The 15,961-nt window shown below is 36.6% G+C and overlaps 2 protein-coding genes across 4 annotated transcripts; one reads left to right on the top strand and one right to left on the bottom strand.

Moving 5' to 3' along the window:
- Positions 1 to 60: 60 nt before the first annotated feature.
- LOC133285415 (WAT1-related protein At3g28050-like) lies at positions 61 to 2,572 on the bottom strand. 3 transcript variants are annotated; one of them, XM_061482629.1, is made up of 7 exons: positions 2,249 to 2,572; positions 2,110 to 2,175; positions 1,888 to 2,004; positions 1,225 to 1,465; positions 949 to 1,107; positions 678 to 829; positions 80 to 221 (listed from the first exon to the last, which is right to left on the bottom strand). In XM_061482629.1, exons 1-7 carry the CDS (start codon positions 2,437 to 2,439, stop codon positions 80 to 82), a joined length of 1,068 nt encoding a protein of 355 aa, XP_061338613.1. In that variant the 5' UTR covers positions 2,440 to 2,572. The 3 variants fall into 3 exon arrangements, with proteins under 3 accessions (XP_061338614.1, XP_061338613.1, XP_061338612.1); XM_061482630.1 differs by having other exon boundaries at positions 61 to 221; positions 700 to 829; positions 1,888 to 2,012; positions 2,110 to 2,572; XM_061482628.1 differs by having other exon boundaries at positions 1,888 to 2,012; positions 2,110 to 2,572.
- Positions 2,573 to 4,692: 2,120 nt separating this feature from the next.
- On the top strand, positions 4,693 to 12,175 carry LOC133285403 (RING-H2 finger protein ATL48-like). Its single transcript, XM_061482612.1, has 2 exons — positions 4,693 to 4,929; positions 11,829 to 12,175. Exons 1-2 carry the CDS (start codon positions 4,854 to 4,856, stop codon positions 11,999 to 12,001), a joined length of 249 nt encoding a protein of 82 aa, XP_061338596.1. The 5' UTR covers positions 4,693 to 4,853; the 3' UTR covers positions 12,002 to 12,175.
- The last annotated feature ends 3,786 nt before the right edge of the window (positions 12,176 to 15,961 follow it).

Raw genomic sequence — 15,961 nt, 5'->3', positions numbered from 1 at the left:
TCATAATTGATCTCTTTTGAATAAGTTGACGAAGATGAACTAGCAGACACCGGTCAATGGTTATGCTATAACATTGCTTTCATGGCGACTCTAGTAGAGGACTCGCTTGGGCAGACGGGGATGATAGTGTATCAACTTCGAGGCTTTTGTAATTCCCTTCTCTGGATTGTGCCCACAGTACTGTGTAAAATCCGAGGGCGATTACTAGTGCGCCAATGACACTGAAAGCAGAATGGAAATACAATGAACAAAGTCAATAGAAAGCAGGTGTGTCTGCAAAGTTACATATAAGACAGAGATGTTGGTTACACTGAAATTTCAATTACACATCAACCATTACTTCTCTAATAGGTGTGACAAAAAGCGCTATTTAATATACTCTTTTGAATACATTATTTGATGTACTTTTGTTTTTAGGAATGGGTGAATTTTATTTGAGTTTTACTACATAGAGAGTGGGTTCTGATCATTTAATGGGATTCATATAAAATTTACTCAATAATAAAGAGTGCATTTAAAAAAAAAAATGTATGAAAAAATATGATGCTGGCATTTTATAATGGTTTTTGCGGTAGTCTCTAGTGCATTCTTCTGGCGACAACTTGACATTTGATAACAAATCCCATCGTCCAAGTAAACAAGATAGCAAAAGAATATTTTCCAAGTGAGGGAGTAACCTGCCAACATAAAGTGTCTCACCAAGGAAGACAACACTCATAAAGGCAGCAATGGCAATCCCCACAGGCTTGAACATGGTAACAAATACAGGTCCTTTCCTATTTATGCACCAAGTCAGTACAGAAAATGTCACCACACTCCCGAAAGTTGCCTGCAACATTGGTTTCCACATAGGAATGAGTTTTGCATTAAACCCTCATGATTTACAACTATATATGTGCGTACTTTCTTAGTTTTTTTTTTTTTTTTTGGTTGCTAGTATATATTTACCGAATAGAGTATGGAGATGAGCTCAATGTCAGGCTTTAGATTCCAAGCATTTGAATCTCTGACTACAATAACAGAAAGTATTGCACATTGGATGGTTCCAAATAGGCAATAGAAGGCTACTATGGTCAACTGAGATGGATATCCTTTAAGAATTGCTGCCTGCAGATATGCTCAACCAATTCAGATCCATATTCTTATAAACCATCACTAAAATTGAAGACCATAGCACCTATTTAGTTAAGTGGTCTAAATATCTAATCAAACTAGGCGTCTCACCTGAGCAATATTCCAAACTGCAAGAGATAAAGAGGCAATGGCAAGGAAGATACCCCCAATGACCCAGCTACTGATTTCAGCCAACATTGATGGGGATGGTTGTGATGGAGAGGGTTCAATTCTAAAGCTGCCAATGGGAGTGCCCTTGTAAAGGGTCACAAGTAATGCTCCTGAGATCGAAAGCACTGTGCCCATGATTTTGATCTGGCTTATTGAGCTTCCAATATCCAACTTCTCCATCCTAGAATGGTTTTTAATGCAGTAAAAATATCACCCAATTGTTATGCATATCCAAAATGATCATTTCGCTGTTGTCCAAAGAACCTCCACAAAATATTTCCGTTACATTCCCAATGCTCCAAGTAACAAGCAACAACATATATTTTATAAAACCAAGTTGTAAATTGTAATTATAAACCATGTGGTACAATGTGTTAGGAAAACTCCTTATCTATATAGTTAGAGTAGAGTTATATTTGCAATTTTTTTTTTTACGAACTTACAAATTACACTACGTCTGATTGGTAATACTCTACTTAAGAGTGTATTATCGATCAAACATAATGTAACGTGTAAGAGTTTGTAGACAAAAAATTTCTAAATATAACCTTCCCAGTATAATTATATTATATAAGATAAAGTAAAAGAAAAGAGCCTAATTACCTGAAGATGACAGCTAGCACAAAAGTAATTGCTGGAGTCAAGTTGCTCATGGCAGATCCAAGAGTGGGAGAGCTGTAGCTTATGCCAGTGAAAACACAATTCTGCATGACAGTTATGCTGCAAATCTTCCAAAATTACCTTTATAACCCAAAATTACCTTTATATTTTTTTTCTACTCAGAAAGGAACAAGTAAAATGGATATAATGCAATTACATACATACCCAACAAGGCCAAGGAGGAAGAATTTGCAGAGAAGGGAGAAAGAAAGGGGGGGTCTTGTTGATTTTCTGCAAACAAGAAGAAAAGAACTTGATAGTGTTGGTGAAGAGAAATAGTGGGGAGAGGGAAAGAAGCTTAGACCTGTTGATGATGAAAGAGGAAGGAAGGAGAATCAAAGTAGCAAGAGCATTTGAGTAAACAACAAAGACGAAGTGGCTCATTCCTCTGGACATGGCTGCTTTACTCAGTGTTGCTAACCCAACATCAAGAAACTCCACAATCACCATGGCTGCAAATGGAGTCCATTCAACCAAAAAGCTTCTCAGTCCCATTTTAACTTTCTCCCTCTCCCTCTCTCTCTCTCTCTGTGTGTGTGTGTAAGTTTAACAGATCTTTTGATTTGGGTATTAAGAGAATCTACCGAAATTGTAAGCAAGCAAAGCAATGATTACTAGAGTTCCAAGTGTTCATTGTTGCAATGTTGCTCTGGTCAACGCATACAGCCATATCTACTTTTGTACGGAAACCATTTCCTCTCCAAAAATTATATCTTTTTGACAAAAAAAAAAAAAAGTAGCAAACTTATCTGTTAAATTTATTTACAGATATAATTGTAAACAATTTTGATTTCTTTTTATTAAGGGAGATGTTATATTTACTGTTGTTATTTAATGTCATTTTAGGTTATAAATATGGAAAAGAATATTGTAACGTTACTGTTAATGTTACTACCAATCAATTTAATCGTTTAATTAATTATGTTAATTCAATAGTTATATTTATTTTTATTTTCATTTTTGTATGGTTATGATTTTTCATAATTAATGCTTTTACATTAAATATGAGGAATCATAATCATATAAAAATGAAAATAAATATAATCGTTGGATCAACATAATTGATCTAACGGTGTAATTGATTGGTAGTAATATTGGTAGTAATACTAATTGGTTGTTACACTATCCTACTCCTATAAATATAACCTCCTTCCTTTATTCAATTATGTAAAATTTGAGTAGTATATTTTTTTTTTAAAAATGGTAAGGAAATAAAAATCCATTAATTTAGCACATAGAAATCAACTAAAGTAACAATTAACTGGATTATAAAATGTGAAAGAGAGGTATGGAGTTTATTTAAAAAAAAGTTTAGGCCAAGAAAGATATTCTTGGAAGTTTCCGACACACCTTGAATCCGAGAATGTCTTGAATATTTTTTACTTAATCTTTTTCTCAATCGATCATGGGCAAATGTAGCAAAATCACATTCAATAGAGGTAGGTACAAACACATCCATCCTATTAACTATTAGATGTGATATCCATCTCAAAAATAAATAAATATTGAATGCGATATCATATTTTTATTTATTTTTTTTCTTTCTATTTTCTATTTTATTTTATGGAAGAAAACGTGTATTTGAATCACTTCTCTCGTGTGTATATATTTATATATAATAAGCTGCCTCGAACTGACTTGTGTCGTTGATGAAATTGTGAATTTATTTTGTGATTAAATCGGGCCTATACTAATAATTATTAGCTACCAAACACTTGACGTATAAGAGTAGAAATGAGAATAAGTGTTTATCTTTAGGATATATTTAAAGTTTTAATTTGGATCCGCCCCAAATTTTAAATTAGTTCATGAATTTACAAATACTTTTCAATAAATAAATAATTATTGACTCAAGTAATTAGTTTATCCTTTTAATTAAAAATTACGAGTTTGAGATATATGAATAAAAAAAATAGCACCTATAAAGCAGTTTTAAGTATAATTGAGTTGCTAAAACTAATGAAAAAAAACTAATTAGCGATTGTTTGGAAGATTTTTTTATAGTTTCTCTTCTTCTTATAAGTAAAAATTAGGCCAAACAAATTTTTATAAAAACTCTTATAATAAAAAGAGTCTTTTTATAATAATAAAAAAATTAAAAGTTAAAAACTTTTAAATGAGTTTTTTTAAGTTGTATTAGATCTTTTTTAAAATGAAAATTTTTTAAGCTAAAATTTTTATATAATCATCAAACAGTTTGTAGCTTTATTTTTAAACTTTTTTTTTTAGTTTTAGTTTAAAAATAACTTTTTACTTAAAAAGAGAGAGAGAGAGTTAGTATGTGTATTTATTTTTTTTTTCGGGACAAAGTGTGTTCTTTCAAAGGATATATAAACTTATGTCATTTTACCTCTTACAGTTATAATATGAAAGTTACTTTTTTATCTCTTTCTAAGTCAGTTGATAAGTTTCTAAAAAAAATTTGAAGAGAAAAAATAATAATTTTAATATTATAATTATGCATTTTTCTGAGTTTATAATTATAAAAAAATAAAATATCATAAGTTTATATTTTTTACGAGGACAAATAATTTTCAAAAAAAAAATATAAAATAGGCTCTTAGGGGCTGTTTGGAAAACGAATTTTTTTCGGATTCTCGAAAAACTGAAATTTTTAAAATTTTAAATTTTCAGATATTATCATAAATTGAATATAAAAATTATATTTTTAAAAATCGAGTAAATAAAAATTTCTCGCACCCCATTAAACTTTTTTCTCTTCTTGGGAAAGTTGCCTTAAACCTTTTATCCACTCAAACGGAACCTGGTTTTCAAAACCCACGGGTTCGGTGTTTTTTTTTTTTTCATCTCATTTATTTCATAACCAGAGAACCTCATTGTCGCTTCCCTTCTTCAAGGTTGTCCAATTAGGGTTCAACGTGGTTTGATCGTCGGTTTTTTGCATCATCATGGGTAGTTCGGAACCCAGTACCGAAGAATTTTTTCAAGAGAAGAAGCGCGTCAGGAACCCTTTTGTGCCCGTTGGTAAGAAAAAGAAAAATCATCACTTTATTTTACGTTTTCCTTGCTTATTATTTATCTTGGATTTTACGCTTTTCATTTTTAGTTGTTGATATCCTTGTCTGGTTATATTCATGTACGCTTTTTCATATTTCAATTTATTTATCGATGGCATATTGATATTGCAGAAATTTTTAATGAATTTCGGGATTTTATTTATTTAGTTTTTTTGCCTCCAAATTTTTTACTGAAATAAAGGGAAAGAGGATGGGATTGAGAAAAAGTTGAGAAGTTTTATAATTAGGGAAGAACATTGGTATAAAAGATTTATTTGATGGTTTTGGGGTGTAAGGAATTGCTATAATATGACCTAGGAGGGGCCTATCTCCCATGGTGCCAATTACAGGTGGTGTAGTGTAGGAGGGTTGGGGAATTAGGATTGCTATAAGAAATGAGGGTAACATGGAAATGGGAGCATTATGCTACTGGAATTGTCTAATGAGAATTTTTTTTATAACTTGGAGATGTTCCTGACGAATACAGTGTTGAGTGGAAATTATATAGGTTTATAATGCTGCATTACTCATATGCGTGAGATATAACTTAGAAGCTAAGATTTACCTGTTTTAGTTGGCATCTTGATGTGTGTGATTTTCATTGTTTTATTGATCTTGAATCTGATCATATATCATCAGGATTAATTGCATGGCCATTACTTTGTGAAGGATGAGATATTAGTGGCCATTACTGAGGTTGCTGAATTTTATACATAAAGCTTGAATTTACCGACTTTGGATGTAATCAATCAAGTTCATAGATTGCTTTTGCTGACCATTGAATGCTAGGATTTAAGAAATGATTCCTGCAACCTAGATATTATAACTTTTACTACTCTTTTTTCTTTTTTTTGGGGGGGGGGGGGGGGGGGGGTGGATCAAGGATTGTTGTTCAGTTTTTCAACATTGAAATTGTGAAGGACATAGGGGTAATGGTAGCATTTTGGTAGGGATTTATCTTTCTAATGAACGCTATCTTTCACCCTGCATGCAAAGAGAGGCGGACACCCCCCCCCCCCCCCCAAAACCACCACACACACACACACAAAAAAAACACCCCTAAAACTTGAAAAAAAAATTATTATATGTAATTATCTGTGCAAGATAATTGAAACCAAACCCTAATTCTAGTTCAGAATTCAGAACTCCCTTTTGAAACGGCATCGAACAGACCCCAGAAGCTTTTGTTCCGTTCCGTGCATCTCCTCTCACGTGCCACCGAAGCCCGTACATGACCCAGTTTTATATGGTCTATTTTCAAACTTTCATTCAAATCTTTTGGCAGGTTTGGGCCTTTCTTGGTCTGAAATCTGAATCACATGACTTCTGAGTGCTTGTTTTAGAATTCTTAGACAAATATTTTTTTTTTACTTTCTTTTCTTTTCTTTCTTTCTTTTTTTTTTTGCTAAAAAATGATAGCGAGGATACCTTACCAAAGACAGTTAGAGAATTAAAAGTTGTCATGTGGGAACTATTGTTGAATAAACGTTAAATGTGGAGTTATGTGTCAGTTTAATTTTTAATGGGTTTAATTCAGCAATCAATTTAGTTTTTAATGGGTTTAATTCAGCAAACGTTAAATGTCAGTTTTATGTTTTTAAGTTTATGAAATTATGTGAGTTTATTGTGATGTTAAGTGTCTTTATTGTAGAGTTACAAGTTTTGTAATTTAAAAATCTATTGTTTGAATGAAAAGTTACGACTTCTGCCTTAGTAAAAATCCTTTGTTTTACTCTTCTCCTAACAAATTGGTATCAGAGCTATGGAAAGGGGGAGTGATATGGCACTACCTAAGTTGACGAAGGAGAACTACGAGAATTGGAGCATCCAGATGAAGGCTCTTCTCGGATCCCAGGACGCTTGGGAGAATGTTCAAGCAGGTTTTGTAGAACCACAGGATACTGGAGGCTATTCAGCGGCTCAAACTAAAGCGTTGAAAGAGACGCGTGCAAAAGACAAGCTGGCGTTATTCATGCTCTTCTGAGCTGTAGACGGATCCGGGTTTGAGAAGATAGCAAATTGTGAGACCTCAAAGGCAGCCTGGGACATCTTGGCAAATGTCTATAGAGGAGCTAACCGGGTTAAACAAGTCCGGCTTCAAACCCTTCGTGCCGAGTTGGAGGGAATGAAGGTGAAGGACACGGAAGGAGTATCCGGGTTCGTTGCCCGGGTTCAAGGAATTGTGAACCAGTTGAAACGGAATGGAGAAGATATACCTGACACCAGAGTGGTGGAGAAAATCTTGAGATCTTTGACAGACCAGTTCGAAAACGTGGTTTGTGCGATAGAGGAGTCCAAGGATCTGTCTACACTCACCATTGACGAGTTGGCGGGTTCCCTTGAAGCGCATGAACAAAGAAAGAAGAAGAAGGAGGAAACTCTTGAGCAGGTACTTCAGACCAAAGCAACAATTAAAGATGAGAAGATGCTCTATTCTCAAAGTTTCCGAGGTAGAGGACGTGGCCGCAGTGGACGAGGTACTAGCCGTGGTGGTAGAGGTCGAGGCCGAAGTCAAGAAGTGTATGGTGATGAGGTAGGACAGTCAAATCAACAAAACTGGAGAGGACGAGGACGAGGTCGACGAGGAGGTCGGTCACATTATTCAAACATCGAGTGTCACAAATGTGGAAAGTTTGGTCACTATGCGAAAGATTGTAACTCGGACAAGTGTTACAACTGTGGCAAAGTCGGACATTTCGCAAGAGAATGCAGAGAGGAGAAAAAGGTGGAGGAGACGTCCAACCTAGCCACAGAAGGCGAGATGAAGGATGGTGTCTTGTTAATGACACACAGTGAAGGAAGTCCTGACGATGACATGGAGTGGTATCTTGACACGGGTGCGAGCAACCACATGTGCGGACATAAACACTTCTTCAAGGAGATGATAAAAGTGGAAACCGGACATGTTTCGTTCGGGGATGCCTCAAAGGTTGAGGTAAAAGGCCGAGGTACGATTTGTTTCCTACAAAAGGACGGGTTAATTGGCTCAATTCGAGATGTGTACTATGTACCCGACCTAAAAAGCAATATTTTAAGCATGGGTCAACTGATGGAGAAAGGTTACTCGGTTATTATGAAAGACCGGGTATTGTATTTGAAAGATGAGCAAGGTCGGATGATAGTCCGAGTTCAAATGGGTAAGAATCGTATGTATAAACTGAATTTGAAATGTGTACAGGTTGAATGTTTACAAGCCGAGGTAGAAGATAAGGCGTCACTTTGGCATCTCCGGTTTGGTCACCTACATTATGGTGGTCTAACCAAGTTGGCAGAGAAAAAGATGGTGGACGGGTTACCTGACATAAACTTTGAAGGAAAGTTTTGTGAGAGTTGTGTACTTGGCAAGCATGCCAGGACCACGTTTCAGAAGATGGCAAGATTCCGGGCTAAGCAACCTCTGGAACTAATACATACCGACTTATGTGGACCCATCAATCCGGGTTCCTTCAGCGGTAAGAAGTATTTTATTTCCTTTATTGATGATTTCTCACTGAAAACTTGGGTTTACTTTCTGAAGGAGAAGTCCGAGGTGTTTGATGTGTTCAAAAAGTTCAAGGTGATGATTGAGAAAGCAACAGGAAGCTATATCAAATCGGTGCGGTCTGACAGAGGTGGGGAATATACCTCAACAGCGTTTATGTCGTTCTGTGAGGAACAGGGGATAAGGAGGTTTCTAACAGCACCATACTCACCACAACAGAATGGCGTGGCTGAAAGGAAGAACCGGACTATTCTTGACATGGTTCGGTCAATGCTGAAGAACAAAAGGATGCCGAAGGAGTTTTGGGCGGAAGCTGTGCAGTGTGCTGTGTATGTGCAGAACCGATGTCCACATTCAAGCTTGGATGACAAAACACCACAGGAAGCATGGAGCGGTCAAAAGCCTTCAGTGGCTCATCTCAGAGTTTTTGGTAGTGTGGCCTATGCACACATACCGGACCAGCTCAGAACCAAGCTCGAGGATAAAAGCAAGAAATATGTTTTTATTGGATATGATGAAAAAACAAAGGGGTATAAGCTGTTTGACCCCGTCAACAAGAAAGTCATAGTGAGCAGAGATGTAAAGCTCAATGAAGCAAATGAGTGGGACTGGAGCAATTCATCTGAGATAAACTTTGAAGACGGAATCACAACACAAATTATCAACCCGGCGAGTCCTGAAGCTTCTGATGATGAAGACGAGGTACGACAACCCAGGATGCGGAGCATACAAGACATATATGAGTCAACAAGTGAGGTACATTTTGTTTGTCTTCTTGCAGATTCTGAAAATAAAAGTTTTGAAGAAGCCATCCGAGATAAGAAATGGCAAGACGCCATGGATGAGGAGATTGAAGTCATTGACCGAAATAACACATGGGAGTTAGCCGAGCTACCAAAAGGAAGTCGGCCCATTAGAGTGAAGTGGGTGTTCAAGAAGAAGATGAATGCTCAAGGGGAGATAGAACGATATAAAGCTCGGCTAGTTGCAAAAGGTTATAAGCAGAAGGCTGGAATTGACTATGACGAGGTGTTTGCCCCTGTTACAAGGATGGAGACAATTCGGCTACTCATCTCACAGGCTGCTCAATACAGATGGCCAATACATCAAATGGATGTAAAGTCGGCATTCCTGAATGGTGTTCTTGAAGAAGAAGTTTATGTGGAACAACCGTCGGGCTACATGAAGGCAGGAGAAGAGAAGAAGGTGCTGAGATTGAAGAAAGCACTTTACGGGTTGAAGCAAGCACCACGAGCATGGAATGCTCGTATTGACAAATATTTCAAGGAGAATGGACTTGAACAATGTCCATATGAACATGTTGTTTATGTCAAGAAAAATGGAGGAGACTTGTTAATTGTGGCTCTTTATGTTGACGACCTCATTTTTATGGGAAACAATGCCAAGATGATACAAGAGTTCAAGAGCACAATGACAAGAGAGTTCGAAATGACAGATCTCGGTTTTATGAAGTTCTTTCTCGGTTTGGAAGTAAAACAAAATGAGAAGGGAATTTTCGTGTCACAGGAGGCTTATGCAAAAAAGATTTTGAAAAAGTACAAGATGGAAGATTGCAACCCGGTTTCAACACCAATGGAACCCGGTTCAAAACTTTCTAAGTTTGATGGAGGAGACCGTGTTGATGCAAGCAAGTACAGAAGTTTGGTGGGAAGCCTACGCTATCTCACATGCACGAGGCCGGATATCTCGTTGAGTGTCGGCATAGTAAGTCGGTTCATGGAGGAGCCAAGATACACACATTGGAAGGCGGTAAAGAGAATTCTGAGGTATGTTCAAGGTACAGTTTCACACGGGTTACACTACTCGAGCTCGGCAAAATACAAGTTGATTGGATATTCTGACAGTGATTGGTGTGGAGACGTAGATGATCGAAAGAGCACGGCTGGTTATGTGTTTTTCATGGGCAACACGGCATTCACTTGGATTTCGAAGAAGCAACCTATTGTGACACTGTCGACATGTGAAGCTGAATATGTAGCTGCATCTTGGTGTGTTTGTCATGCAATGTGGCTCAGGAATTTGCTAAGCAAGCTGGAGGAAAAACAAGTCGGCCAAACTGTGATCCGAATTGACAATAAGTCGGCTATAGAGCTAGCCAAGAACCCGGTAAATCATGAAAGAAGCAAGCATATTGACGTCCGATTTCACTTCATCCGGGATCAAGTAAAGGAAGGAAATGTGGAGCTAACACACGTGACCAGTCAAGAGCAAGTCGCGGATATCTTCACGAAACCACTACCGACGGTACTCCTTGACAACTACAAGAAATTGATCGGCATGAATGATGGCAGAAGCATTTAAGTTTACGGGGGAGTTTTGTTGAATAAACGTTAAATGTGGAGTTATGTGTCAGTTTAATTTTTAATGGGTTTAATTCAGCAATCAATTTAGTTTTTAATGGGTTTAATTCAGCAAACGTTAAATGTCAGTTTTATGTTTTTAAGTTTCTGAAATTATGTGAGTTTATTGTGATGTTAAGTGTCTTTATTGTAGAGTTACAAGTTTTGTAATTTAAAAATCTATTGTTTGAATGAAAAGTTACGACTTCTGCCTTAGTAAAAATCCTTTATTTTACTCTTCTCCTAACAACTATTCACCTATAAAGTTAGACACCAAAAGTACTCGAGACAGGAGTGATCACAAAAGCAGGACAACTGACCAATGAAGATTCAAACCATTCACTTGGGGTAATGGACACCATTTATGTAAAATTATTATATGAGCCATGATGGAGTGAACTAAAAGGAATGGAGATCAAAGCAAGCTTCAACTGAAGAGAGGAACTAACACAAGTGTATTTCCAAGGCTAATGCCCTGTCTTTGCTGGCAAATCACATGAACTTTATCAAGTATTTTTATAGGGTTTTATGAATATAATTTTGCATGACACTTCTTGTGTATTGTCATAGACACATAAACATTGTGGGTCCCACTGCCTAGAAAAGGAGAAATTTTTTTTGGAGTGGATCCTACACCTTTTTGAGTGTGTAGGAAAAAGAAGTAGTGTCATGTAACATGACACTTCTATTTCCCTTTTTTATATTACTTAGAATATATTTTTTATTTTTGCAACCCCCCCCCCCCCCCCCCCCCCCCCCTGCGCGCCTGCGTAATGTCCACCACTGCATGCAAATATGAAATTGAAATTGTCTCTGTTTGCATTTGCAAATCGAGTAGGAATTGGCTTAGTTGGAAGTTGGAACATCAATTTTACATTGCTTGGTGATTGCTCGAGTAGGTATTATCTTAATGTTTTTTCTTTTGTTTTGGTGATTGGAGCTGGTTCTTCTTTATGCTTATTTTGACTTGTCATTGAACTTTTGTTGGTTAGTGTGCTTTTATTAACTTTGCTGTGTTAATTCCAGGTGCGCTTATCACTGCTGGTGTGCTAACGGCTGGCTTAATCAGTTTTAGACAAGGTAATTCTCACTTAGGTCAGAAGTTAATGAGGGCTCGTGTGGTTGTCCAAGGTGCAACGGTGGCGCTCATGGTTGGCACTGCCTATTATTATGGAGAAAATCCTTGGCGATCGAGTTAAACTTTGAATGGCCAAAAAAGAAAAGTTCTAACTTTGGAATTGCTTGGTTTCTTGTTGGTTTGAGTTTATCCTTTCCAACATCTTACTTTTGAAACTTCTTACAATGCATAACAATTGAATTCTTATGAGTGTACTTTGATATATACTTTTTTCAATAAAATAAACAACTCTCAATTGACTGTTGCAATCTGGAGGAATCGGGTTGGGAGCTTAAACAGCGAGAGAATCATCTTGATTATGGAAGCTACCCTTGAATTTTTACACTTTCTTAACACCTTTCTTTCGTGAGAAAAGGGACAGATAGAAAAGGAAAATGTGTATTTTCCACTTTAGGTCTAAAAGAAATGTATAGTCGACTAACATTTTTCTTGCAAACCTATTGATGCCATTACAGCACAATATGTCTGACATAAAAATAAACACTACAAGACAAAAGAAAATAAAGAAACAAAAGAGAAAAAGCCAAAAGGAAAGAAAACTAGTAAAACCAAAAGCTGCAAAACTATAACTTTCATGATTTTATTTCAGTGCATCCATTTTAGTTCCAGAAAAGAGTTTGACAAAGCAAATTATTTCTTCAAAAAATTAACCTGACTCGAGGTCTCTCTAGGCTTCCGAAGGTTTTGTTTTTGGTTCATTCTTCCAAAGTTTTTAAACTCTTTTAAATTAGTGTATATGGTAGTTGTTCTGTTGGGATGATGTGTCTAGTCAACTAGTAAGTTGATTTTGGATCTGATGTTCTCTCTAAGATGTCTATAAAAGAGATATCCTTGAGGTTGCAGATCACTGTGCACGAGTATGAACGACATTTGCCAATAGGGTGGTATGTGTGCACAGTGACCGCATAATAGTAAGAGAGAGATTAGATAATACCTGTAGGCTTTATCTCTTGTTTATAGAATTTACCTGTGGGTAGCAGAATCTTGGACCTTATTTGGGGGCTCAAGTCCAACTGCATAGCTGTTTGGATAAGATTGTCATAAATAGGAGTTTATCTTCCTTATTCACATGACTTTCCTTTTATGTTGCCCCTTATTGGGTCTTCTAAAATATGGGCCTCTTATGAGCCGCCCATAATAGTTGCCCCCCAACTCGATAAGTTGAGTATCCGAGCTATCAGGATGCTGATGTGTCTGAGGTGAGCTTTATACCAAGGCTCATATAACCAGATTATGATTTTGATGACGAACCGGGTTCAAGTAAATCTTTGAATGTTATGTTGATGATGTAGATCCCAGTATGCGAGCTTTGCGCGAAGCTCGACCATTTATGCATATGGAGATTGGTCGTGTTTTAATCTAAGGTTTCACATTTTGGTTGAATTTAAACGACTCTTGGATATATCCCGTCTTATGCCTTGCGACTGAGCTTTTCTTTGTGTGGATTTTTACTCACACCCTGGATTACAAATTCGGGTCCATACTTTACATTTTATATCTTCTGAGTAATGATAACGCCTTTACATATGACATTTTTTTATTGGTACGACATGCTTTGAGGACTGCTTGCCGTGTTAGCACACTGCTCGCATTCAGTGCTGGTTGTCAGAACGTCTCTTTCGACCATGTATTTTGCGGTGATTTGACAATTTTGCCCCCACCTTTTTGATTTTGCACACCAAACCATTCAATCATTTCCATCGCTTCAACTTCCCCTACTCTTTTCAATATCATCATTTTCCTATCTGGTATTACTTCATTAGTTCATTCCTCCCCTCCAACTTCGCAGAGCTTCGAATCTCTTCACCTTTTCAGGTACCTCTACGATTACCTGGAACAGTGACCAAAATGCCACTGTTCATTAACTTTTTTACCAAATGTCACGCGAACAGTATTATTTTCCAATATGCCACGCGCGCAAGTTCGCTACAGTGTCCAGCGAACTTCATTTGCTGATGTGGCATCTTTTTCATATCTAGTTCGCTACTGACAATAGCGAACTATGTGTCAGTCGTTGACTTGAATAAGTTCGTTGCATAGTGCAGGGAACTACATCCCTATATGTAGACACAGTCTCCTATATGAACAACAGTAAAAGCTTCCTATATGAACAACAGTAAAAGCTGGCCCCAAAATAATGGAAACTTTATTCTCTTAACATTTAGTCAAATTAAAAGACCAATAGTTGGCAAAAGGTTCAACCACACTTCTATTTCACCTCTGTTAATGCTTTCGGTTGAAAATATTTTCACCTCTGTTATTGGCAAAAGACCAGCTTTTGTTCATATTTAATGTACAAAATAAATAAATATACACAAATGTTATGTTTGTTCGGGCGATTTTGTTCATATTTGCTTTGTTGCCTATTAACACGTTTTATGTATATTTGGTTTTGATTAAATTTTCAAAAAAGTTATGTTGTCTTTAAAAACTCTTTCAATAAAATTTTAAGTATAAACTATTTCACAAAAAAAAAGTAAATTTAAAATCAATGAAAATTTTAAGTAAGTATTTAAACTTAACGTACAAATTATCCACTTTATTTCTAAGTCTTTAGAAAATTGTTACTAGCGTTCTAATTTTAACTAATATATTTTTTCTACCTTTATTTATTTTCTTAGTTTTAAAAAAATAAAAATTGTGTGACCTTTACCTGCAAATAAGAAAGTCCAAATTAAAATAGCTAAAGCAAGGAGCACTTTTTAAGACACTAACGCGCTAAAAAAAAGGACCAGCTTTTACTGTTGTTCATATAGGGTACTGTGTCTACATATAGGGATGTAGTTCGCTGCACTATGCAGCGAACTTATTCAAGTCAACGACTGACACATAGTTCGCTATTGTCAGTAGCGAACTAAGTATGAAAAAGATGCCACATCAGCAAATGAAGTTCGTTGGACACTGTAGCGAACTTGCCCGCGTGCCATATTGAAAAATAACACTGTTCGCGTGGCATTTAGGTAAAAAAGTCAGTGAACAGTGGTATTTTGGTCACTGTTTCCGATTACCTTTCAGTGTACCTGCATTTTGTCCAAGTTTATTTTTGAAATCTCATTTACTTGTTATACTCGTATATTTGCTGAACATGTTAGCACCATTGATAAATTCTTGTCCTTGAATTCATTCTTGTCTTCCTGGGTTCTTTAAAGTTGCTAAAGAAGACTATTTTTGTGTTTTTCCACCACTTGGGATTCGCTTTCTGAGTAGGATCTCTTGGGTAATTTTACGCCTTATGGGTATTTCTTTATATACTCTTTTCCCCAAAAAATTCATAAATGAGTGTTAGGAAGGATCAGTGACCGAGGAAAACCAACATGTCAAAGGGGATTTGGTCGAGGTGATGAAATGGAAGAGGATGATAAAGAATTTCTAGAAAGTTTACCAGCCGGGCCAAACTTTTGGTTTTGGGGTATTCCTCGAACCGAAGAAGAAAAGCAAGCATTAATGCTTCAAGGTTACCGTGGTGGAGGTGGTAAAAAAAAAAGCTAAATCAAAACTTCCATCAAGCCAAGGTCATGCTCGACAATCAATAAATCTGGGTTTTAACCCTTTAACTTCTTCTGCCATTATTTTTGCAACCAATGTTACTTCTCGGAAACAAGGATCTGAGATATTAGTGCCTCTTTTTGCGCTTCCTCCAAAAACACGAAGGATCAGAATGCTGAGCATCCAATCATTGATCCTTTGATCCGAGATCCTCCCTCTGTAGCTACCTCTTTAGCCCTAACAACCTAGATCAAAGATCTTAATTCTGGAGCTTGTCTTGCTTGTCCTTTATTAAGCTCTAAACTCGCCAATCATGGCGTGAAGTCTCTAGCTGAATCAACCTTATTGCATTGCATCCATTGTTAGAATCCAGTGGAGCCAAGACCTATCTTTGGGAATGTATCCCGACCAATAGAGATATCAGATGAGACTTCTAGCTCGTCTAATAGTTGTTATTTTTCTTCAGGTATGTGAATTCATTTTTTGATTTTAGTTTTCATTGTTCTAGGTTTTTATAGACTCACCCTCTGCAGAG

Source organism: Gastrolobium bilobum, unplaced genomic scaffold (genome assembly GCF_033153095.1).
Source record: "Gastrolobium bilobum isolate Gb01-03AN ecotype WA unplaced genomic scaffold, APGP_CSIRO_Gbil_v1 utg7290, whole genome shotgun sequence".
NCBI lineage: Eukaryota > Viridiplantae > Streptophyta > Magnoliopsida > Fabales > Fabaceae > Gastrolobium > Gastrolobium bilobum.
This window is presented reverse-complemented; position numbering and strand designations above follow the sequence as displayed.

Bases quoted from the DNA above. Each gene is read 5' to 3' on its own strand.
- LOC133285403 (XM_061482612.1), top strand. From the start codon at position 4,854: ATGGGTAGTTCGGAACCCAGTACCGAAGAATTTTTTCAAGAGAAGAAG. The intron at 4,930-11,828 runs GTAAGAAAAAGA...TGTTAATTCCAG, and splicing joins GAACCCTTTTGTGCCCGTTG to GTGCGCTTATCACTGCTGGT.
- LOC133285415 (XM_061482628.1), bottom strand. From the start codon at position 2,439: ATGGGACTGAGAAGCTTTTTGGTTGAATGGACTCCATTTGCAGCCATG. The intron at 2,013-2,109 runs GTATGTATGTAA...TAATTTTGGAAG, and splicing joins TTCCTCCTTGGCCTTGTTGG to ATTTGCAGCATAACTGTCAT. The intron at 830-948 runs GTAAATATATAC...CCAATGTTGCAG, and splicing joins TCATCTCCATACTCTATTCG to GCAACTTTCGGGAGTGTGGT.